The sequence below is a fragment of the Neurospora tetrasperma genome (assembly GCF_000213175.1).
Source record: "Neurospora tetrasperma FGSC 2508 unplaced genomic scaffold NEUTE1scaffold_2, whole genome shotgun sequence".
NCBI classification, from domain to species: domain Eukaryota; kingdom Fungi; phylum Ascomycota; class Sordariomycetes; order Sordariales; family Sordariaceae; genus Neurospora; species Neurospora tetrasperma.
Genome location: NW_009799100.1, coordinates 2,265,653 through 2,289,461, shown reverse-complemented (window position 1 = coordinate 2,289,461; position 23,809 = coordinate 2,265,653). Strand labels below are relative to the sequence as shown.

Genomic DNA, 23,809 nt, shown 5'->3' with positions numbered 1-23,809 from the left:
GAGCCGTGGTTTGAATAGGGTGATGCTGGGTTGCCTCTGATTGTACGTCTGGTGTGTGGAGGATGATGAGAAAACTGTCGGTTGGTTGGTTGTGACGAATTCGTTGGTCGAAATCTTCGTTGTGATGCCTGAGAAGACCTCATAGCCCGTCCTGCATGGCCCAATCGAGCGTAGGTAATGCACGTGCCCAAGGCCCACATTGTCCCGCACTTGTAGGCTGCCATGGCAGTGTCGAACTGGGCCGCTGCATTGGTCACTTCAGTGACCGGGCTCCGCTGTTGCCTTCCATTCGTAGAACATCTCGTTCGTACCTGCCTTGTACATACAACTGACAACCGCGAGTCTTCAGGTTCGTCCGTAGGGGAAAGTAGGACTGGCTCATTCCTTCACGGTGTTCTAACTAGCCTGATCGTAGCCCGACTACTATCGCTGCCTGCGGTGGAGTGGCAGCTTCACGGGATCACGTTTTCCTTCGGAACAGATGGACCGTGTTTGTTTGTAGCAAACCATCCGTCTGCAAACCGCCCAGCGCGTCTAGCAGAGGAAACTTGAAGGCTTCTTTACGCGGTCGTTGTCTCTCGCCAGACGGCCAACAGCTCTAACGGACGAGCCCAATAGCCGGTCTTAGCTGAGCCCACTGTTGGCAATCTCATTCACTTTGCGAGGGTAAACTTGGGCGGGATGGCTGATGCAATGGCCATTGATGGCCCTAGGGGTGAAAAGCGCAAGGCGAGCGTGCTCGGCGATGACAGCGGTCATGCTCCACGTCGGATCAGGGTAAGAAGACACGCTCCTCTATCTTCCAAGACAATGACATTATTGACCGGTACTTGTAGCCACTCGACCCGGACGTTGTCAACAAGATTGCCGCTGGCGAGATCATTGTTGCTCCTGTTCATGCTCTCAAGGAGCTCATGGAGAATGCTGTGGATGCCGGCTCTACCTCGTTGGAAATTGTGGTCAAGGACGGTGGCCTCAAGCTCCTCCAGATCACAGACAATGGCTGCGGTATCGACAAGCAGGATTTGCCCATTCTATGTGAACGCTTCACCACGTCCAAGCTGCAAAAGTTCGAGGATCTTCAGTCCATCTCAACATACGGCTTCCGCGGTGAGGCTCTTGCCAGCATAAGCCACATTGCACATCTGACCGTCACCACCAAGACTCAGGAATCCAACTGCGCCTGGCGTGCTCATTACGGGAGCGGAAAGCTGGTTCCCGCAAAACCCGGCCAGTCGCCCGATCCGAAGCCCGTCGCTGGACGACAAGGCACGCAAATCACCGTCGAAGATCTATTCTATAACATTCCAACGCGCCGGCGCGCGTTTCGATCTACCTCTGACGAATACAACAAGATCATCGACATGGTTGGCCGCTATGCTGTACATTGTTCGCACGTTGCTTTCTCGTGCAAAAAACACGGCGAGTCATCGACAAGCATTGCCATTCAGGCCAGTGCTTCGAGTACCGACAGAATCCGGCAGATATACGGAGGCAGCGTCGCCAACGAACTCATCGAATACTCCACATCCGATGACCGCTGGGGTTTCAAGGCTGAGGGCTTGGCGACTAACGCGAACTACAGTCTCAAAAAGACAACTCTGCTGCTCTTCATCAACCATAGATGTGTCGAGTCTTCCAACATTCGAAAGGCAGTTGAGCAAACATATGCTTCCTTTCTCCCCAAAAACGGCCACCCTTTTGTCTACCTCAGCCTAGAAATTGCCCCTGAGCGGGTCGATGTTAATGTTCACCCTACGAAACGCGAAGTGAACTTCCTCAATGAACATGAGATCATCCAGGCCATCTGCGAGCACATCCGATCAAAGTTGGCTGCTGTCGACACTAGCCGAACTTTTCTCACCCAAACCCTTCTCCCTGGTGGTACATGGTCGGCCTCAGATCAACAAGCGTCTTCAAGCACACCTTCCAAGACCAGCGGTGCGGCTTCAGGAGCCCGCAAGACCCCAGCACGCAATGAATCCAGTCTTGTGCGGACTGATACCAACATGCGTAAGATAACCAGTATGTTACCGCCGGCGTCAACCATGGCAGCAGGGTCAAAAGGAGATGAAATTCCCTCCACGTCTGGCGTCAAAGCAACCATTAATGGCACAAACATGGACGTTGAGATGATCAAGTACGAGACAGTCGAGCGTGGGGCTACTGCCTGTCGCTTGATCAGTGTACGCGAACTGCGCGCCGAAGTCCGCGAAGAGATGCACCACGAACTGACCGAGATCTTTGCCAATCACACCTTTGTCGGAATTGTAGATGAACGTCGTCGTCTTGCTGCCATCCAGGGTGGTGTAAAGTTGTACCTGGTTGACTATGGACGGGTATGCTACGAATACTTCTATCAACTGGGGTTGACGGATTTTGGTAACTTTGGTACCATACGTTTTGATCCACCTCTCGATCTTCGAGAGCTGCTGAGCATGGCCGCCGAATCCGAGAGAACGGCAACAGCAGATGCAACTGGGAGATTGGATAAAGACGGAGATGATGAGATGGACGTATCCGAAATCGTCGAGTTGGTGGCAGATCAGTTGGTTGAACGGCGAGAGATGCTTCTCGAGTATTTCTCCTTTGAAATATCTCCGGCCGGCGAGCTGCTAAGCATCCCACTACTGGTCAAAGGCTACACGCCGTCCATGGCCAAATTGCCGCGTTTTCTTTTGGAGCTTGGACCACGTGTAGACTGGTCAGAAGAGAAGGCCTGTTTCGAGGGCTTCCTCAAAGAACTGGCCATCTTCTATGTCCCTGAGCGATTGCCAGCGACTATCGGTACCGATGATCTATCGTCTGTGCAAGGTGATGGCAAGGATGTCGATGTCGAAACAGCTGCTCGCAGACACCATGTTCGGTTCGCATTGGAACATTATCTTTTTCCGGCTTTCAAGTCGAGGCTTGTGGCGACCAAGTCGCTCATGCAGACGGGTATTCTCGAGGTCGCGAACCTCAAGGGCTTGTACAGGGTATTCGAAAGATGTTAATAACTGTCGATACCAGTAAGCTCATCAGCACCATATCAAGATACGTCACATATTCGACTTGAACTATATGAGTAGCCGACATGTTCGTTTCCTTGATTTGTTACCCGATGGCTATGGTAGGTACACCTCTACCACTTTCTTACCTTAGCAACCCGAGTTGACCGTTTGTAACTAGCGGGACTATAGTCGTACTCACGTCGTCCATCAGAATCGGCCCCGAATCTTGATCTCCAGCCACCTCAAAGGTAGATAAAACAAGCCCGTCAACACAAAAGCCACCTCAACCCCAATATCCCCAGTGCTCTTTGCAATCGGGCCAACATACCACGACTGCGCCATTCCCGGGACCACCAGCGCCCAACTCAGCATCGAGGCACCTAAGGCCGCCAACCCAGGTGGCAACTCCCTCCCCACGTTCCAGATAGCTTGATCAAAGGTCGCATAGTCCATTCTTCTAAACACCACCAATTCCAGTATCAAAACAACATCAAAGCACGCAGACCAATACCCAATGATACTGAGGAAATTGATCAAACTAGTCTCCCACTTCATTGCCGCTCTGATCGCCATCGGGATCATGACCGCCATCGTCACCAGGATAAACACGAATCGATGGACCCTTAATTTAAAGGGTAACGGCGGCATCAACATTTCGAGGTTCAACGAGATGGTATACATGGAGATGGCAATGTTTCCAATCACGCTGAGCGCAAGCACCACCAGCACGAATTTGCCAAACCCGCCCGCGGGAGCAAGCATCTCCATCATCACGCCCCCGATGCCCGTCGAAGCGTAAGCGGCTTGCCACGCAGGAACTTGGGGAACGGCACCGCCTATGGCGGCTCCCAATATGAAGAGTGGAACAGAAGGGAGGAACAAGCCGAGGTAGAGGTAGGTGAAGATGCGGGCTCTGGCGCTGAACGACTTGGAGAGAACGCCTCTTGGGTTGTGGTAAATGGAATAATCGCCCACCATCCCGCCAAACGTGATGAAATATCCTGCCATGAGGCTTCCAAGGTTGAGGATCTGTGCGGGAGTGGCCGGTGCTGCAGGCTGCGATTGCAGATGGAGATAGCGGCCGCCGCAGCCGACGGTGATGACGAGAGCAATCAGGTTGGGGATCCACGTCCATCGTTCCCATAAGTGGACGAAGTTGAAGCCGAGGAGGGAGATGCCGAAGGCGACGAGGCAGGTGATGACGATGCCTACGTTTATGCTGACGTGGGAGGGGTTGATGGCTGCGAGTGTCTGCCCGCCCGCGATGGCGGACATGAGGGTAAAGCCGGTTATGGTGGCGGCGTTGAGGAGGAGGGGGATAATGACTAGGTAGAGGCTGCGAGAAGGATGGGTGTTGGTTAGGACATGGCTCTTATAAAATGGAGGAACAGGTGCGATGAAGTGGAGGTTGGGACTCACCCAAATGAATATCGAGCTTGCACAAACTGCCTCATGCCGGTCTCCATACCTCCGATTCCCATGAAGGCAGGCGGGAGGCATGTAAGCAGCGCAAAGAAGACGATAACCAACGAAGCATCTCTCAGACTCAAGCCAAACTCGAGAGTGGCCAGCATGCCAGTTGGTATCCTTTTCAAAAGCCAAGAACAATGACGAGTCAGCAGCTGATCAGCTACACTAGGCTAGGCCGTGACCCTCAAAACCCGAAGGATAGGGTAATGACTTACGGCAATAAACACAACAAACCAGTAAAGAAGACAGTAAACAACTGATTATACTGCGTAGAAGTCCTCCCTTCAAGCGGAACCGGCTGAATCCCGTTTTCTTCTATACCGGCGTCGATGAGCTTCTGGTACCACTTTGGATTCCCCTTCTTGGAGCGGTTGTCGTCGGCGTCGCCCTCCTTTATAGTGCTTAAGAAGTTCGGCCAACATAGCGAACCAAACCGAGTAGATGTCTCTGATTGATCTTTGTCTTGCCCATCGTCCTCTTCGCCAGCTGTGCGTTCGATATCCTGGAAAACAATGCCGTGTGGTAACTTTGGTTCGTCATCTTCGGTGGAATTGTTGGTAGACATCTTTGAGTCAGGGATAGAGATCCAGATGGGTCCGGGATGTGTGGGCGTGAAAAGAGGCAACGAATACCTTGATTGGGTTGGGAAAGGGGGAGGGACGTGAGCAGAGTTGAGGTAAGGAGAAAGAGGAGGAGGAGGGAAGAAAGAGACAGGGGAGAGGGAGAGAAAGAGAGAGAGAGAGAGGAGAGTCAACAGCCGCTTCGAATAAGACTCGAGGGCTTTTCAGTTTTTGCGTGAATTGGATTTCAGGGTAAATGGGATTTTCATCCCATCTGGTAAGAATTCAACAACCCAGAAGTAAGCGTGGATAAAGTGACTATATACCTCAACAATGTGACGAATCTCTAACCCAAATGAGGTTAACCCATCCTACTTTTGCAAGGAGCGACACTGAAAGGAATTTCGTGCTATCACCATCACCATCGCTTCCGCCTCTTTGGTGGTTGGTAAAAATCCTAAATCCCTCCCTCCATGTTCGGGGAAGCCACTATGCTGGCAAATCTCTTAGAGTGAACATAGATGACTATGGACAAACAAACAAACAAACACCACTTTGTTATAGTGTACTTCAAAACAGCGCGCCTCTCTTTATCACAAGTACTGAATGTATGTGTGTACATGGAGTCATCGAAGCGTGCTTTAACGATGAAGAGGTGGATTACATTAAAGTCTGGGGATCTACCTAATAAGCTACATCCACCGAAGCGGAGTAGAAGGACGGTTCCTCTAGCGTACAGCCAGATTTTCTTACGCAGTACAATGCTGTTCTCTGTGCTCTCATTCGTCAGACAGCTACAGCTAGTCAGGGCATCTTGCCAATCCAGATTTTTATTGGTCAATAGTGTTGCTCGGTATCCTGCCTTTCAGTTCCTGAAATTATTCACGATACAGGTAGGTATCGTCCTCATTCGATGTCGCCTATCGATAAGATTATCGCCAGTCTCATTCTTCAGCATCGCCTTCTTCAGCGTTGTTTTCTCTACCATGTCTCCACCGTCGCCGTTTCTACCGCTGTCTTATCCACCGCTTTCTTAATTGCCGTATCATACGTTGCCGTCTCTATCATTCTCGTCTTTCTTCTCTGCTTTTCGATTTTTTAGTGAGGAAGGAAGAAAGAAAAGTAGAGTGGAGAAAAAGAGAGAGAGAGAAGGACGGGAGCAATTTGGTGAAGACAGCTCCAGTCGTCCGAACAAAGAACGTTGCAAAAGATAGCTTCGATATAAACCGCGGTCGTTTGCCGACTTCTTAATCGTACCAGAGTTTCCGAGACTGTATTCTTAGACAGCGGCAGAGATGGTACCAGTGATAGTAGTCCTTGGGTGGCCATCGCCATCCGGATGCTCCTAGACAGGTGGGTCTTTTACACTTAAGTACAGGTCCACGAACTGGAGTCGGCAGTAAAACAGCATCCTAAACTCCCTACCTCCTCGCTTTTGATGTGACCACATCTCTGTGATCAACGCAAGGGTGATACATATTACCCTTGCATGGTGGCTGTATTGCTTCATGCTTCGAGTGTCCCGACTACGTTTATACCCGAAAAAGGACAGAGTCTGGTCTGCAGTAATGGAGCCTCATGAAAAGAGCATGTTCATTCGCAGACATGACAGCTTCGGAACGCTCGGTTTTCGTTGCTGGAAGCTAAAGCTGCGTCAAGCAAGACAGAGTAGTCCACCCGCTCGCTCTCTCTCGTAACAAGGCTCATCCAACGAAGCTTGCCGATTCCTGGACAAAGGTGACAGTGAAGCAGCAACCTTGATGGCATGTATTGACACCTAACGACGTCTCGCCAAGGTCCCTGTTACGGATAGCGACTCGGCGGATGGCTGCGAAGACAAGGATGTACATCACTGCTCCAGATTGTTGCCGACGGCAAGGGTTACCAACAGAGTCGCTTCCCAGACCCTCGTCAGTCGTCCAGTATTCTCCTCGGGGTCTGGCGAGTAATATTTTGAGTGATTCCCCGATGTTGATGGAATCGACGCTGACCCTCATGATTGTGGCAGACGGGTCGGTCCCGCGCCGAGGTTGGGCTAAGCCGGGAGGACTCCACACTTCGGGAGCCGGTGGGGCAAAGTCCGTTGCGGGCCCCGCCATGGAGCGCTGGAGCTTCCCCCCCGTCAGAGCGTGCCGGCGGTTCTCGCGTGGGTTTGTGTAGTTTAAGTTTAAGCGGCCGTTGATACGGGTCTCGCAGGTCGAAGCTAGTCTCAGCTTGGATTATACACATGCACATATACATATATAGACATATATTACCGGTGAAAGGCGAGACGGATATGGCGTCGAAAGCCATGCATGGTCGCTCGCGATTCCCGTGAGACGAACTGTATTGGACATCGTCTTGAGACTTCGGTTATAGATTCATGGTTTACTGTTGACGGTGGGTGTAGCAACGGCCCGGGCGTGGAAGGGAACTCGGTGCGATATCATCTCAGTGGTGGTAGAGGTATCGGCGTGTCGCTGGATAACACGGAGAAGATGGACAAAGACCCCTCTGGTTTGAACGTAGTGGTCCCCGGCGCGCAGAATCACAGCCGTCAAACCCCTGCACCGCCGAACAATGGTCCCCGCCAGTTATGGAGGTACCTGACCCGCAATGCTACACCGCGAGACGAACCTCCTTCAACCTGGAACCGTGTCGGCTGTTTCGAACCTCCTTCGCGGCTCGCTGGGGAGTGATGCGCACTTCTCCCCCATCCAAACGAAATTAACACAAATCAAGACACTCACCGAGTTCATGGAAACATTCTGACCTTGTTCCGTCCCGCTTGCTCTCCCTGCCCCCGGATCCGTGCCCTTTTACCAAAGAACAACAACCAACAAACAGCCTCACCCTGTCACAGACCGCCGCCGCGCGCATCGCCATCCCCTCGTCGAGTCGTCGCATCTGGATGGTCTGCCTCTACGCACCACAACTCGAACAGCCACGTCAATCATCCTCTGCTCTTTCATCTCCCCAGGGCTTCCAATTGTAATCACAGGCAAGAGCCGGCTCTGCCCAAATCATAACTTTCGAATCCACTTCAGCAGTTATGGACCAAGCAGCCTCGATAGTAAAGGAGCATCACGATGGTATGCGACAATCCCCGTGGTGCGTGGGGTTTCCGCAAGGAGAACGGCTGCTAACCCCCCTCGCTATACAGCCATTATCAATGCCATCAAGAGTGTTGTCCAGCGCGACGTGAGCACCACTCCCCTCTTCCTTCCACCGCGGCCGACAGGAGTCCTATACTGATACGACTGTGCACTATAGTGGAGGATTTTGATAGTCGACGACGTCTCCAAAAAGATAATCGAAAGCTCCGTCAAAGAAGATGACATTCTCAACGTCAATATCGCTAATATACAAGAAATCGAGGAACCGAGAGACGAGAATTCCGGCATGGATGCTATCTATATTTTGTCGCCTCGCCCGCATATTGTCGAGTGCTTGATCCTTGATTTGGCAAAGGGCCGCTATCGCAACTCTACCGTGCTTTGGACAGGCATTCTTGGGAGGGAACTAAGGGCACGACTGGCCACTGCTCCTCAGAATATAGGTACCTTGCCTAAGCCTGGACAAGGTTAAGGGGGCATTTTTGCTAATCAGACCTACGTAGATTCACGACCGCTACTGGTTGACTTTTTCCCTCGCGAGTCACACCTGGTGTCTTTTAAGGACCCCTATAGCTTTCCTATTCTGTATAATCCGAGCTGCGAGGCCGTTGCAATGCCACATCTGGACGCTCTGGCTCAAAAGGTAGGGCATATCCATGTCCAGTCCGTCCCCATCTGTTGTTCCATGGACTAAAGCCTTTGCAGATTGCCGCTGTATGCATAACACTGGGCGAGTATCCAAAGATCAGGTTCTTCGCACCCAGGAACAGCGAATATCGTGCCAGCGCGCTGTGCGGACGCCTTGCTGCGCTCGTACAGGACGAGCTTGACGCTTACAAACAGTTCAAGGCCGACTTCCCGCCACAAACTACACGGCCGCAGGGATACCTACTGATTGCGGACAGATCAATGGACTTGATGGCACCATTAGTCCACGAGTTCACATACCAGGCGATGGCGCACGACCTCCTTCCTATCAAGGAAGGCGACAAAGTGACCTTCCACATGACCGTCAACGAGGGCACGCCAGAGGCCGAGGAGAAGGACATGGAGTTGTCTGATAAAGACAAGGTGTGGGTCGAGAACCGACACCGGCATATGAAGGACACGATTGAAAAACTTATGAGCGACTTCCAAAACTTCATCAAGCAGAACCCCAACTTCACCAACCAAAATCAGGATACGACGAGTTTGAATGCGATCAGAGACATGTTGGCGGGCCTGCCGCAGTTCCAGGAAATGAAGGAGGCCTACTCGCTTCACCTCACCATGGCTCAGGAATCCATGAACATCTTCCAGCGTCGCAAGTTGCCCGACGTCGCTTCAGTGGAGCAGACATTGGCTACCGGTCTCGATGAGGATTATAAGAAGCCCAAAGATATTCTCGAGCAGATGGTGCGGCTTTTGGATGATGAAGCTATTACCTGGGTGGAACGGCTGCGGCTAATCGCCATCTACGTGCTATACCGCGACGGGGTTATCACTGATGACATTGACAGGCTGCTCAACCATGCGGCCCTGCAGCCCGCTGAAAAGGTCAAAATCACCAATCTCCAGCACTTGGGTGCCCGGCCTACACGGAAACTGAAGGAGGAACGAAAACCGCATCCTCCGTTGTTCCCACGGACCCAAGTAAAGAATCCGGCGGACGAAGACAATTTCCTCTCTCGATTCGAACCCGCTGTCAAGCACATGCTTGAGGATCTGTTTAGCAACTGTCTCGACCCAGCGATTTTCCCCTTTACACGACCTCCAACCGATGGTGGGGCTGCCGATGCTGCTATGACAACGGGAGGGTCACTCCGCTCGGCAGCACCGAGGTGGGCTTCAGCTAATCGCCGGCAGGTTGAGAATCGACAAAGGGTCATCGTGTTCATGGCCGGTGGGGCGACCTACTCAGAGGCGCGGATATGCTACGAAGAATCAGAGAAGCGAAACCGCGACATCTATCTTGTATCCAGCCACATGCTCACACCACAACTATACCTAAGACAACTGGAGGACCTTTCGATGGATAGAAGAAGGCTCGGCCTGCCGATGGACCGCCCGCAGCCCCAGGTCCCTGAGCACTTTTATGCTAAGCCAAAACCGCCACCGCAGCCCATGCAACAGCCGCCCGCAGCCGCTCCTCCCGGAGCTGCATCGGTACAACCCCCAACGCAGGCAATGGGTGCCATGACAATGAACAGTGGTACAGCTTCTCCGCATGCTGGGGGAAGTGGCGCAAGGCCTCCAGTTCCGCCCGCCGGGAAGACAGAGAAGCCAGTGAAGGAGAAGAAGAAGAGAAATCTGTTTGGATTGAAGAAGTCTTGAGCACTAAACACGTGAGCGAAACGGGCTTACATGGTGGAAGCGGTCGGTAGGCAGGAATGACCTTGATGCCTTCAGAAAAATATCGGTCAGGTCGTTGGTGATAGTGTCTTGGATCACCTCGGATTCGATTGGCTACCGTCAACTATACAATAACATGGATGCAAGTGTCAGAATAAGTTCTCAGCTTGAATGCTCCTTCGTTGTAAGCGATAGCGAGGCGATTTTGGTAAAGTGGCTAGGTAAAATCAACGTGGATATGATAAGCATTAGACCCGTACCCGCGGAGCTGGGTGCCATAAGCTGTTCCAGGAGGATAGGAATGCGTGATCAGTTTGGAGTCAGTGAATTGCGACAGCAAGTTGACACCCTCGAGTTGATTTTAGCTAGACTTCATGTTTTGTCCCCCATGCTCTACCTCAGGATTTTACCACACAACACCACATCCTCCCCCAACGGTTGCCACGACACATCCCTAAGTCTCACCGGCGGCGCCGGCTGCCCATCCCTCCCGACCGCCCTCGGAGGACAAACCAGCACTCCTCCAGCCCCCAACCACGTCGGCGCAATTGTGACAATCACCGAGTCCACCAACTCCTGCTCTCCTGCCTGCTCCAGCGCCAGCAACGAATTAATCACACTTCCTCCCCCTTCTATCATCACACTATCCAAGCCTTCCTCCTTAATCGTCCGCAGCACATCAGCCCAGGCAAAACTTTCTCTACTCGTTGCCCCTTCGCCCTTGCCCTCACCCTTGACTTTCAAACCCTCAACACACACATATTTTCCCCCAACTCCCTCCACCACCGCCCTCCTCTCTTCCGGCACCTCTCCCACCTCTTTCGCGGTAAAAATAAACGGTCCCAATCCCTGTTTCAGTCTAGCAAGCTGAATAACTTTACTCTTCTCTGAGACCTCCCACCGCGCAGATGGATCGAGGATGATAGGTCGGGGCTGGTTGGGATGCTGTTCCCGCTTTCCATTTCCTACCCCTTCTGGCGAAGAGGACAAAGGGGAAAGTATCTTGCAGTTAAGCCCCGGATCATCAGCCACGGCGGTCCCAACTCCCACTAAGATGGCGGCATGGCGAGAGCGTAGGAAGTGCGTCATGGCTTTGGATTGCGGGCCGGATAGGGTGGTGCGGACACCGGGCGCGAGGGAGAGAGAGGAGTCGAGGGAAGTGGCGAAGGTCAGGGTTACAAAGGGCTTTTTGTTGGGGTTGCTGTTGGTCGTGGTGATCGTGGGAGATGGTGATGGACGCGGCGGTGGAAGATGCGGTTCGAGCTTCAATGCCGAAGAGGTGGGGAAGTGGAGGAGCCCATCAGAGAGGGAGGGTGTCCCTTGATGTTCTGTTGTAGAGACGGCGGAAGTCATTTTGATTTGGGCCGTTGTTTTGCTGTAGTGAGAAAATGGTGATGTTGTTTTATGAAACGTGACTGTTGGCTATAGCTCTCACTTCCCACGCGCGAACTGAGAGTCCAAGTAGGTGTTGTATGCAGAACCTTGACCGGTTTATTTCATTCTTCTCTTTTCCTCCCGCTGTGGTTTAGAAACTGAGAAGGGAGTGGTGAGTGTCGAAACCTGATATTGGTGAAAAGAGAATGCGTGATCGATAAATGCCAAGGCCAATTGGTGAAGCTTACGATGGTGGATTCATGGATTTGCACTAACACACAGTGAGCGAGGATTCTGCCAAGCTGTTGGCAAAGCACCACTCATTTGCACACACTGCAAGAGCTCTTGTATAGGTACCGTAAGTTGTTACAAAATAAGCACAAACATCCGCTCAAATCTAATTACTGTTTGTACAGACTGGCCTCGGTTTCGAATTCATGCACAGGGCCGCATGAGATGATTGCTAATCTTTACAGAGTTATTTATCGGCAAAAGCATGTGTATATGTATACTTCAATCCTTCTCATTGAACATATACGCATCATATAGCCAATGATCAGCGGCACGGATCGTTAGTCCTTAAGGGAGCAAGCCAAAACCGTTGTGGCGCAAGCTTTCCATTGGGGAGACGGATCACCAGCAGCTGACACATGAAACGTTTGATGACCGAACAACTTGAGTAAAAGCTCTATCCTTATGAGATACGAGATCGAATGCTAGAACGCGAGGAACTTTTTAGGAGGCCATGGAGGAAGTATGGAACCCGTCAAAAGATGTAAAAATGCCCAGGGAATTTATCATCATGATTGAATTCCCACCTCTCGAATTGCCGGACTTGGCAACGCTTCATCAAATCGCTATCTAGAGGTAATTTCCACTCGAGATGCCCCTTTTCGAGCCTCGGCCAGCAGGAGGACACTTCCCATCCCGTTTCAACCATGTCTCAATTCAATGACAATGAAATTCACCATCTCGACCCGTTAACATGGGTGCTATAGCGAAACGTCGCATGTCGACGTGGTTCGGTTCGAAAACCTAGTGTAGGGTTCCGTTAGAGGGGCAAGTGACTGTAAGAGATACCCATTCGTTAGTGCAGCAAGATTAACGGCATGTATCAGGTCGGTGCTGGTACACAATGGCTCATAGCTCGCTAGCAGGTGCCTAACTGCAGATTGCCACGCGACCACCGCTGCGCCTCGAAAGAACGAACAAGACAGCGTCCCCCGTTTTTCCCGTGCTCGCCGTGGTGCCTTTTAAACTCCGTTCATCCCGCAACCAAAATCCACCCGCCGACCTTTGTTGACCTCCCTCAGTTAACCACCCCTCTAGTCTAGTATAGTCTTTGAAGCATACCCAAGGTCCCAGACGGAAACGGCTAGTGCCCTTGGAGTCTGCCTCAGCCATATCCACCAAACTGCACGCAAATACCTGAAGATCGACCAACAATTTCGAACTTTCTCCACGCCCCGCGAACGAACGAATGACTCGGGTCTTGGGGAGCGATCGAGAACCCGTCACCTTCTAAACCATCTACATACTGCTGTGCGCCCAGCTTTTCAAACCCACAACATTACCTTTCCGTCACACACGCAACCACGAGAGATCTCAGACACAATGTCCGGCAAGCAAGATCCACCCCCATACAACCAGCCTCAGCCTCCTCAGGCTGCTTACACCGGCTACGGCACTCCCCCGCCTGGTCAGGACGGCGCCTACCCCTACGGCCAGCCCCCGCCGCAACAAGGCGGCTACTATCCCCCTCAGGCACAGGGCTATCCTCCTCAGGGTCCCGGCTACCCGCCGCAAGGCCCATACCCGCCGCAAGGCCCATACCCGCCGCAGGGTCAATACGGGCAACAGCCAGGACCATATCAGCAAGGACCGCAGATGGGCTACTACCCGCAACAGCAACCACCACCGGGAGCGTATTACCAGCAGGGACCCCCGCCTCAAGGGTACTACCAGCAGCCGGTAGAGCAGAAGAGCGGTTCCGATGTGAGTCTTGTCCGAGGTGGCTGTCGTGGGCGTGGCTCGGCTTTAGATCATCCTCACTAACTTCTTTCTAGAACGTCTGTATGGCGATTCTGGGCACTTGCGCCCTCTGCTGCTGCTTGGATGCCATCTTTTAAACGCAATTCGAAACCGCTTAATACCGTAACGGGACCATGTCAGAAACGAACAATAACACAAAATAATGGCATCAAAACAAAAACGATGCGAGACAGGAGAGGAATGGTTGTGGGGTGTATGTTTGCTGCCTCTGGCTGCGACGGGCAGCAAAAGGGTCCGTTTGCGCTGATAAAGAGGTGCTGGTGGCGCTCGAAATCGACGTCACTGTCTCGCTGATTATCAGTTACAAGCCGGGCATGTGAAATATTCACCCTAGCACGAGGTTCTTTTCGAGAAAGGGGGGCAGGGCTAATTATGAGCCTCTCAAGGCTTGATTGATTGTCTTAGGCATTTGGGAGGCGCAATGGGGGAACCTGGGCTGGTTACACAGTTGCTTTTAGCTTGTTTTACTTTCATATCCATGTTGGATTTATTTCTTCTTCCTACACCAGTAACCATTTATCTTCCTTGCGTTCCCACGCGATCGCCTTTGCATATCCTGTCCTTGTGTGTTCACGAATGCCGGTGGATCTGAATTTCCCTCACACTTTAACCGCTCTCGTTTACGACCACCCGGATGTGTTTTAGGGGCGGGCAAACGTTGACAATATCTACACTCACGGAGGTATCAATGATAGGTCCACAGTTTTCGTCCACTTCTTTCTGCTACACGCATGGCTTATATAAGAGAAGACGGCTTGTTTGGACCCAGTTCCATATAAGAAGTCGGTAAAGCTAGGTAAAACCTCAATTGTAAACAGCATTTTACGCCGCGTTACATATACCGTCAAAAGTACAGTACCAAGATTATACACGCAACCTGATCCTCCCTCCCTCATGCAATGCTAGCGAAGACCTCATCAAACTTTTCAATCACCTCCTTTACACAGTCATGCGAATAAGTCATCTTTTGCACATCCGGGCTTGCCCACTTATCTGGTACAACGCCGGACTTGCCGTTGTCACGGAACAGCCGATCACGTTCCTCCTTCGCCTTGCCCTCACCGAGATGTAGCACGCGGCCCGAGTGTGATGCCAAGTCCACCAATGTTGACGTATACGGCTTGCGTAGCATCTCGAACACCTTGAGCGTCTTGGTAACGGTCTCGGCATCATCCAGCTTATCTGCAGGAATCCTGCTCACGCACTCGGCCAGCACCGCTCCGTCCTCGATGGCCATGGCGGCGCCCTGGCTGAGATGCGGCAACGTCGCGTGGCAGGCGTCGCCCAGCAGCGCGGCGGACCCGTGGACCCAGGTGGGAAGCGTCTTGTGGATGCGCAGCTTCCATTCGCACACCTCGCCCTCGGGCACCAAGTCAAGCATGCGGTGCACCAGCGGGCAGAAGGTGCCAAACACCTCGAACATGGCCTTTTTCTCACCGCGCGTCGTGTACGTCGCGTTGGTGGCGCCCGCAAAGTTGGTGTCTGGGTGTGCCGTCGACAGATTATAGATGGTGTGCCCGCTTACGGGATAGGCGATGATGTGTCGGCGCTCGCCGATCCAGCGCACCACCGTGTCGCAGTCCAGGAGGGCTAGCATCTCCGAGTCTCCTTTCATCTGATCCCGGTGCAGCATGATTCTGTAGGCGGCCTGTCCCGTGTCTTCCTCCTCGGACGTGAGCCCGAGCTCAGAGAGCATCTGCGTGCGCGTGACGGATTTGATGCCGTCTGAGGCGAGCAGGATGTCGGCTTCGACTTCGAAGGGCTCGTCTTGCGCGCGCGACTTGAGCAGGATACGTGGCTTGGGCCCCCATGAGAGGACTTTGACGAGTGAGGTGACAAAGTTGAACTTGATGGCCGGCTCCTTGAGACAGCCGTTGTAGAGGCCGCCGGCGAGAGAGGAGCGGTGGCCGGTGCAATGGGGAAATCCGTACTTCTCGCGCATGTCGGGCATAAATACGTGAGCGAGCTCTTCGCCTGTGCTTCCTTCTGTAGTTTGGGAAGACCTGGTCAGTCTTTTGTTCTATTTTCTGGGATCGAGGCCAAAAAGGGGGGCCTGAGGAAGGGGTGTTTCTGCATGCTACTTACGCCTGATGCTCGTCTCCTTGACATCTGTGGCCTCCTTCTCGATCTCTTCCCAGCAGCCTAGATGATCCAATATCCTGACGACGTTTGGAGGCATCTGGATACCGGCACCGACGAAGCCCAGGTTCGACGCTGTCTCGTAGACGTTAATGTTCTTGAACCCCTTTTTGGCGAAGGCGAGGGCAGTGCCCAACCCTCCCATTCCTGCGTGATCCTCCACGTCAGTATCCTCGGTACCCGGTGAGGTGGAAACATCATTCTTGGGTTTCCACCGCCCGAGTGAGCTTACCTGCGCCGATGATGGCAATACGGAGATCGCGGAAGTCGGTCATTGTGGTGTGTTGGTAGATAGATAGTGGGGAGATTCAACTGTAGGTCAAAATCCAAGAGAACAGGATAAAATTCAAGTCACGAACAAGGAGGAAGAGGGTGAAGCCGTGCTATTAATTCCCATCTCGGCAGCTAAACCGGGTGAAGTGATCCATTATATTATCGACGGCCGGCTTGTGTATAAACTACTGAACCACATCCATGTGATTCGAGTATGGAAGGTACCTAGTAACTAAACGGAAGAGGTGGGGTCCAGGATAAGAGAACGCGGGAAAACCATACAGCGCAGTATGTAGGTAGATAGCTTCATCATAGGCACTTCCTCCCTTCCACTTACCCTTTCCACCATCCATCCGGGACGAACCCCGCGACATCTCGTGCGTGGCCAGTCGGGTCTCCTAGACAGGATAGAGTGGACAGTGGTGATCGTTGGAGGTTGTGTGTGGCGCGGGACTACGGCGTAACTGGAAAACCTGGGGGAGGAGGCAGGTCCACGTGGAGGTCCCCAAAGTGCGGGGGAACTGCCGGTTCAGCGGTACATACCAGTCAGGGCTTCCAACTGAATGATCTTCTAGGCCGTTCTTTGCGGGTGTTGGTACCAGTGCCCGACTACCTGCTTGACGCCGTACACTAACGGGGAAATATGTTTGTCCGGGATGGAGGTTTGTCTGCTTTTGTGAATGTCAACACCAGCGATCTTGACATTTTATCCTGGAGGTCTTAATCATATGCAATCCATTTCTTCCATGGCATGTTGGGCAGATGGTTTTGTCGTTCGTCTGAGCTCTACACGATGCCCAAATGGTTGTAAGTTTAGTCATAGGTACCATCTTGGGCAAAAACACTAGAGTGTTTCTCGGAGGGTAAGGCGACATTGAGGTAATGCCCCTGGCCACCAGCTCGGTCATTAGTGATCCCAGAAACGGTTGGGGAGGGGGCGAGATAGACTGATGTTATTCAGTTTTCAGGTATATCCAAAAAAGAAAATCATATCATGGGCTTTGAAAGCACCCGGCGTTCAGTTGTTGGTGACGGACGGTTGCTGCAGTGGCCTCTGTCAGGTTGTTGTTTGGTCTGGGGATTTTCTGCAGGAGAAATGTTGCTCCTTAGCTACGGCGCACGCCGAAGCCGAAGCGCTGCTGCCACTAATATTATCGCCCCGATATCCCGAACAACAGGAGATGCATTGATGGAAGCTCACGCAGAGAGCCCGCGCAACACCACGGCAAGTACTGGTTTTCTGTAAAGTAAACACAAGAGAGGCCTCCTGTCGCCAACGAGTCTCCATTTACCTACGCACGTGCAACACCATAGCGCCAGTACGGAAAGTCCACAACTACAATCGCGCGACCCTCCTCGCTCCCCAGTTCCCAATTCCGTACCTCGAAAATCTGTTGGCTTCTTCCGAGTCCAATGGACGAATGCAAGGACGCGTGCTTGGCATGGACTGCCGGCCGTGCCTCTGCCACGGTGCGACTCGGCCAGTGTACCGCGGTGCGGTGGCACTTTTTTACACTTTGCTGCAATGCTTTGCTGTGTGGATTGCATTGTGCAGGCGCATTACCAACTCTTCAATAAGTTGTTTCCCATTGTGGCGTCATACCCTCCGTGAACAACCTCAGGAATGGGAGGGCACAACTTTTTTTTGCCCGTGTATCGATCAATCGCCGCATATTCGACTAGTATCCTCCCGTTTGATGTTCTCGTGTACATACTGTAGTAAGGTAGAAAGGAGTGCCGACTAGAGGAGGTCTGCGTGCCAAGTTCCAGCGGAAATTAATCGAAAGCTGTCAAAGTCCACACTAGAGGACGCACAAATCTCCGCTGAGTCGTTTTCTGAGCTCGGTTGCGGTTGTACACTGCAGCCATGCACACCGGGTCGTTCAGGGACACCAAGACCAGTTCGTGGTGAAGAGCCACAACGGGCTCGTCCGTTAGTGGGGGTTCAGTCGCGCAAGGATGTTTCATCAGGTGTAGCCGTTGTGGTTTTCATCAAGAAGTCTGCGTGAAGACCAAGTCAAGCGCGCGTCTGCGGCTTTGTTGTCCTCGGTGCAATGGACAATGTCATCCAACCAACCATGTCAACTAACGGCCACTGAATGACATGGAGGGAAAGGGAGTCGGGCAGAATTCATAGGCGCGCAATGATCAACTGGATTCAGGGGCATGCTGCAAAGTAACGCCCGGCATGGGGTGGCACCGATACTGCAGCATGATTGGCCATGACGGTAGCAACAGAGGAGCCGCAGACGTCACCAGGGTACTTTGGTGTCGGGCCCAATCAGATCACAAGGGAGAAGCAAGACATTTTGGCCCACTGGAACTACCTAACTGGAACCCGTCCCGCTTGGCTCCATGGCGGCCCCGATCTTGTACTGCCGTCTTTCAGATGAGATGAACTCAGCCAACAAAACGAACAAGTTTCAAAGGCCATCACGCCCGTGCTCCAGCGACCTAAGCAAGTGCTCCCGGAGACCGTCCATCCTTTTGGCTCCTTTCAGTTTGGTTCGTCATGGGGGACCGATACGTACATACACTAGCGTCACTGCAGCGATAACTCGCCGGTTTCCGGTTCTTCGATTTCCTCCCACAACCACCTCCAGTCTCGCTTGTTCGGACCTCACTTCTAATTTTCTTCTTCTTGTCTGTCGATCATACTTCCCGTTCTCCTGGTTCTCCGCCATTTTTTTTTCTTTTACCCCAAGTCCCTTAGATTGATTATAGGGCTCCTTCCTCTAATAGTCTATCAATCCGCCTAATTCTGCAACCCTTCGACTCGCCTTTGGACACCCATCTCGCCTTCTGCCATTGTTCCCATTGTCCTCCCCGGGATACCACAAAGCAACACACAACTAAGAATCGACGACCGCTCCTACACCATCCCACTGGCTGGGAAAGGGGCATATGGCCCTGGCCCAGAATTAATCATCTCCGTTCCTCCAAGGTTTTGTCAGGATAAACAACACAAAACACAGCCGATGCCTGTGCCGACAACATCCTCCTAGTCGCGCCGTCGCTCTAGCTTCGGGTTCGCCTGCAAACAGCGGTCTGCGACCCATTGCTTCGAACTTAATATACCTTACTCAGCTCCCTCCCGATCGAGTGTTTCTGTCTAGATACATCTACCAATCTAGCCACACCACTGATATCTTTCCACCACAAACCTCGACGCCCCGAGAGGCCGTCAAATTTCATCAGCCATCATGGCTACCTCCACAGTTCTTTCGACGCTGCCAACGGCCGTAACTACCGCGGTATCGACAGCGTCCATATCGGGATCTGTGTTATCAACGATATCAACCGCCTTAGCGTCGACAATCACATCGTCAGCGAGTTTAACATCTTCTTCGAGTAGCTCGACATCATCGAGGGTGCTTACTACAACAACAAGCGTCCCTCCCAAGCAAGTACCCAACACCGACGCAGCGGGCTCAGCCCAAAAGTTTGGAGGCATCAGTCTTGTGGCTTTTCTTACTGCCTTGGCTACTTCGTTGGTCGTTTTTGGCGTCCAGATGGGACTGTTCTTGCTCCTACGACATAAGCTAGCCAGGATCTTGTAAGTACCAATCACCTTGCAGCCCAGACTGGTTCCTACTAACAATGTTGCGCAACAGTAAACCCAAAACCTACCTCGTTCCCGAACGCGAAAGAACAGAACCTCCACCTGCGAGTCCATGGAACCTACTATCTACCGTGCTCAGATACAACGACCGTGAAATCATCAAGAAATGCGGTCTCGATGCCTACTTCTTCCTCCGATACCTCCAGACTCTGCTGGTCCTGTTCATTCCCATCGCCATTGTCGTCATTCCCATCCTGATACCTATCAATTACGTTGGGGGACTCGGCCACCAGGTTGTTGACACCAACACCACGGATACAGAGGACTCTGACGTCCCCACGGGCTTGGATACATTGGCCTGGGGCAATGTCCGTCCAGAACACTACCGCCGACGCTGGGCCCATCTGATTCTAGCTCTTCTCGTCATAATCTGGGTCTGTGGCGTCTTCTTCGCCGAACTCCGCGTATACGTCAAAATCCGCCAGGACTATCTCACCAGTGCCGAACATCGATTGCGCGCATCTGCCAACACAGTCCTCGTGAGCTCGATTCCTGACAAGTGGCTCACCGAGGATGCTTTGCGGGGCTTATTCGACGTCTTCCCTGGCGGCATTAGAAATGTCTGGCTGACACGGGACTTTACCAAACTTCTCGAAAAGATTCACAGGCGTGATGCAATCCATGTGCAGCTGGAAGAAGCCGAGACAGAACTGATCCGCGAGGCAAAGCGAAGACAGTTGGCACAAAGGAGTCTGGAGGAGAAGAGGATCCGCAAAGCTCATCAGGTCAAGGCAGAATCGAAGAAGGAACGGAAACATCGTGCAAAAGCCGAGGACGATGAGGCTAAACGACGCGCCGAGGACAACGGAGGCTTAAGTGTAGGGGACGACGATTCGGTGCCGCGTGACGTTGCGACGGCTGTCCACGGGGGAGAGAAACCGGAGGGTAAGGGACTGGGCGATATCCAAGAGGGCGAAAGCGAAGGGTCTCCGCATCACGGCCCGCGGGGCGGGAACGGCCTCTTCAAAGTAGGCGAAAATCTAGGGAGAGGACTCAGAAAGGGAGTTGGTTTTGTTGAAGAAACCGGGCACAACATTCTTGTCCTTCCCAAAGCTCTTCAACAGAATGTTGAAGGGGAGTTGGAGCGTACAGGCGGCTTTGACTTCATCAAAGACGGGCCACAATCATCGCCGACAAGCTCTACAAGCTCCGAATACGACTCCAAACTACATCCAGGAGACGACGATGCACAACCTAAACCGTCGTTTGCATCAGAGACTCCGTTGCAAGCGTCTCAAGCTCGCCACGCCCATACCCTCTCTGAAGCCACCCAAGCTTCGACGCTGCAGAAAGGTTCGGATCCACGAACAATAGGTAACACCACTCGCAAAGTCTCAAATGTGAATGATATGTACATCACTGAGAAGACCAGGTGGTACGAGTTCTGGAAGCCTCCATCGGGGGGTTATGTGTCTCCGGTCCCCCAAGGGTATGAACGCGAGGACTACCCTTGGAAGGTCGAGAGGACAAAGTGGCAGAAATTCAAGGCTGCTATCCCCTTCTACCACAGCGACATTGAGGATGTGGAGTATCCTCCCGCGTTTACAAAAGATTACGCAACAGAAAAAGAGGAAGGCGCCGAATGGCAAAAGTGGCTCTCGGCTAAGGACCGGCCTCATCATCGTTTGGCGCTCTTCGACTGGACACCTGGTTGGCTCCCAGCTTTGCCTTTATTGAACAAGAAGGTCGATACCATTTACTGGTGCCGGGCCGAGCTGGCAAAGTTGAACCTCGAAATCGAGGAGGACCAGCAGCATCCGGAGCGGTACCCTATCATGAACTCCGCTTTTATCCAGTTCAACCACCAAGTCGCGGCGCATATGGCTTGCCAATCCGTTACTTACCATATCCCTAAGCAAATGGCCCCTCGCACGGTCGAAATCTCGCCCAACGACGTCATCTGGGACAACATGGCCATCAAATGGTGGCACGAATGGGCGCGAAGTGCTCTCGTATTCGCTGTGGTAACTGGTATGCTTATCCTGTGGGCTTTTCCCGTTGCGTGGACAGCGTCGCTGGCGCAGCTCGATGCCCTGGTGGAGAAGTATAGCTGGCTCCACTGGCTGGTCGAGAACAAAACAATCCACAACGTTATCAAGGGTGTGGCTGGTGTTTTGCCTGCTGCTGTCCTTGCGATCCTGTTGATTTTGGTTCCAATAGCACTGAACTGGCTCGCAACTTTCCAAGGCGCAAAGACTGGCTCGCAAACGACGGAGACGGTGCAGACATACTACTTTGCGTTCCTCTTCGTACAGGTGTTCCTCGTCGTTTCCATCACGTCAAGTACGTTTCAGACGATTGCCAACATTACGCAGGATATCACTAGTACCCCTGAAGTTCTGGCGGAGAACCTCCCCAAAGCCGCGAACTACTTTTTCAGTTACATGATTCTCCAGGCGCTGTCAACCAGTTCGGGAACGCTCCTTCAGATCGGTACGTTGTTCATGTGGTACATTATGGCTCGTATCTTGGACAACACGGCACGGGCTAAATGGACGCGCAATACCCAACTCCCGAGCGTCACTTGGGGATCCTTCTTCCCAGTTTACACCAACTTCGCCTGCATCGCTCTGATCTACTCCGTTGTGGCGCCTCTCATTTCAATCTTTGCCATTATCACCTTTGCACTCTTATGGTGTGCGCACAGGTACAACATGCTCTACGTTACTCGTTTCCGGACCGACACCGGTGGTGTCTTGTACCCGCGGGCTATTAACCAGACATTTACTGGTCTTTATGTCATGGAGCTCTGCCTTATTGGTCTCTTTTTTCTGGCAGTGGACGAAAACGATCAAGTTGCCTGCGTTCCTCAGGCCATCATCATGATCATTGCCCTTATCTTAACCATTCTGTATCAGTATCTGCTGAATCGTTCCTTCGGGCCCCTCCTTCGGTACCTCCCCATCACATTCGAAGACGAAGCCGTGATCCGCGACGAAGCTTTCCAGCGCGCCCAGGAACGAAGACTGGGCATTATCCGGGATGACGATGAAGCCACTGCGCTTAATCGGTCAGGTCCTGGTGCGAACGACGGGAAAGATATTGAGCTTCGGAACTTGCACAAGAGAACCAAGTCAGAAGCCGATAGCCTGTCTCGACTGGGAAAGCTTAACCCAGTCAGGGGTATCGTTCAAGCTGGTAGTTGGGCAGCACGAGGCGGCAGGCAGGTTCGGCAAGCGGCGTTTGGCAAGGCGGAAGAGAATTTGCGCACAGCCACCATCTATCGCAACGAACGCCGTCAGAAGGACATAGAAGCACAGCGGGCGATAGGAGATGCATTGTTTGGCGGCTATCACGACGAAATCGAGGATCTTACCCCAGAGGAGCGCGACGTGCTTGTACGCAAAGCATTCCAACACTATGCGCTACGAGCCCGCCGCCCCACGGTCTGGATTCCTCGTGATGATATCGGCGTGAGCGACGATGAGATCAAGCGGACCCAGGAGTTTAGCAAGTATATTTGGATCAGCAACGAGGGCACTGCGCTAGACAGTAAAGTGCGTGTAGTTTATGGTCGCAATCCGCCTGACTTTTCGGAGGTGGACATCATCAACCTGTAACGATGGGGTGGAGTATGTGTTGGTAGCAGGTTGAGGGGCATTACAGTACTGATTCAAAAGGAAGTAACGAGAAGCAAGGGAGTGGACGTAGGATTTGCATGCATGTACCGGAAAGAAGAGGTTGCGAACGAAGATGAGATACCCGTGAACTTATCATTTCGTCTTTCTCTTTTTCTTTTTTTGGGTGGCCTTTCACGTACAACTCGTCTCCTTGTGGTGACAGTGCACGGATTCCTTCTTGCATAAAACTGCGTTGCATCATTGTTTAGGTAGTAGACATTATTCTCGACTCCTCGTACGGCGTGCTTGATGGAACATGGGTGGGCATACAGATATA

At 52.5% G+C, this 23,809-nt stretch overlaps 7 protein-coding genes across 7 annotated transcripts; 4 read left to right on the top strand and 3 right to left on the bottom strand.

Moving 5' to 3' along the window:
- Window positions 1-660: 660 nt before the first annotated feature.
- NEUTE1DRAFT_78866 (uncharacterized protein) lies at window positions 661-3,028 on the top strand (the record flags this gene model as incomplete). Its single annotated transcript, XM_009851082.1, has 2 exons — window positions 661-777; window positions 837-3,028. The coding sequence occupies 2 exons, from the start codon at window positions 682-684 to the stop codon at window positions 2,994-2,996; spliced, it is 2,256 nt and encodes a 751-aa protein (XP_009849384.1).
- NEUTE1DRAFT_145189 (uncharacterized protein) lies at window positions 3,014-5,028 on the bottom strand (the record flags this gene model as incomplete). The annotated part of the gene is made up of 3 exons (XM_009851081.1): window positions 3,014-4,329; window positions 4,413-4,580; window positions 4,679-5,028. The coding sequence occupies 3 exons, from the start codon at window positions 5,026-5,028 to the stop codon at window positions 3,201-3,203; spliced, it is 1,647 nt and encodes a 548-aa protein (XP_009849383.1).
- A 2,959-nt stretch (window positions 5,029-7,987) lies between these two features.
- On the top strand, window positions 7,988-10,699 carry NEUTE1DRAFT_145188 (uncharacterized protein; the record flags this gene model as incomplete). Its single annotated transcript, XM_009851080.1, has 5 exons — window positions 7,988-8,097; window positions 8,169-8,206; window positions 8,279-8,564; window positions 8,625-8,764; window positions 8,827-10,699. The coding sequence occupies 5 exons, from the start codon at window positions 8,058-8,060 to the stop codon at window positions 10,432-10,434; spliced, it is 2,112 nt and encodes a 703-aa protein (XP_009849382.1).
- Window positions 10,700-10,782: 83 nt separating this feature from the next.
- Window positions 10,783-11,805, bottom strand: NEUTE1DRAFT_60176 (uncharacterized protein; the record flags this gene model as incomplete). Its single annotated transcript, XM_009851079.1, has 1 exon — window positions 10,783-11,805. One exon carries the CDS (start codon window positions 11,803-11,805, stop codon window positions 10,846-10,848), a length of 960 nt encoding a protein of 319 aa, XP_009849381.1.
- A 1,903-nt stretch (window positions 11,806-13,708) lies between these two features.
- Window positions 13,709-13,965, top strand: NEUTE1DRAFT_116396 (uncharacterized protein; the record flags this gene model as incomplete). The annotated part of the gene is made up of 2 exons (XM_009851078.1): window positions 13,709-13,821; window positions 13,893-13,965. The coding sequence occupies 2 exons, from the start codon at window positions 13,714-13,716 to the stop codon at window positions 13,953-13,955; spliced, it is 171 nt and encodes a 56-aa protein (XP_009849380.1).
- An 805-nt stretch (window positions 13,966-14,770) lies between these two features.
- Window positions 14,771-16,377, bottom strand: NEUTE1DRAFT_78852 (uncharacterized protein; the record flags this gene model as incomplete). The annotated part of the gene is given in 3 exon segments (XM_009851077.1): window positions 14,771-15,864; window positions 15,964-16,219; window positions 16,233-16,377. 3 exon segments carry the CDS (start codon window positions 16,290-16,292, stop codon window positions 14,771-14,773), a joined length of 1,410 nt encoding a protein of 469 aa, XP_009849379.1.
- A 3,116-nt stretch (window positions 16,378-19,493) lies between these two features.
- On the top strand, window positions 19,494-23,590 carry NEUTE1DRAFT_120980 (uncharacterized protein; the record flags this gene model as incomplete). Its single annotated transcript, XM_009851076.1, has 3 exons — window positions 19,494-19,615; window positions 19,646-19,846; window positions 19,905-23,590. The coding sequence occupies 3 exons, from the start codon at window positions 19,494-19,496 to the stop codon at window positions 23,470-23,472; spliced, it is 3,891 nt and encodes a 1,296-aa protein (XP_009849378.1).
- Window positions 23,591-23,809: the final 219 nt, after the last annotated feature.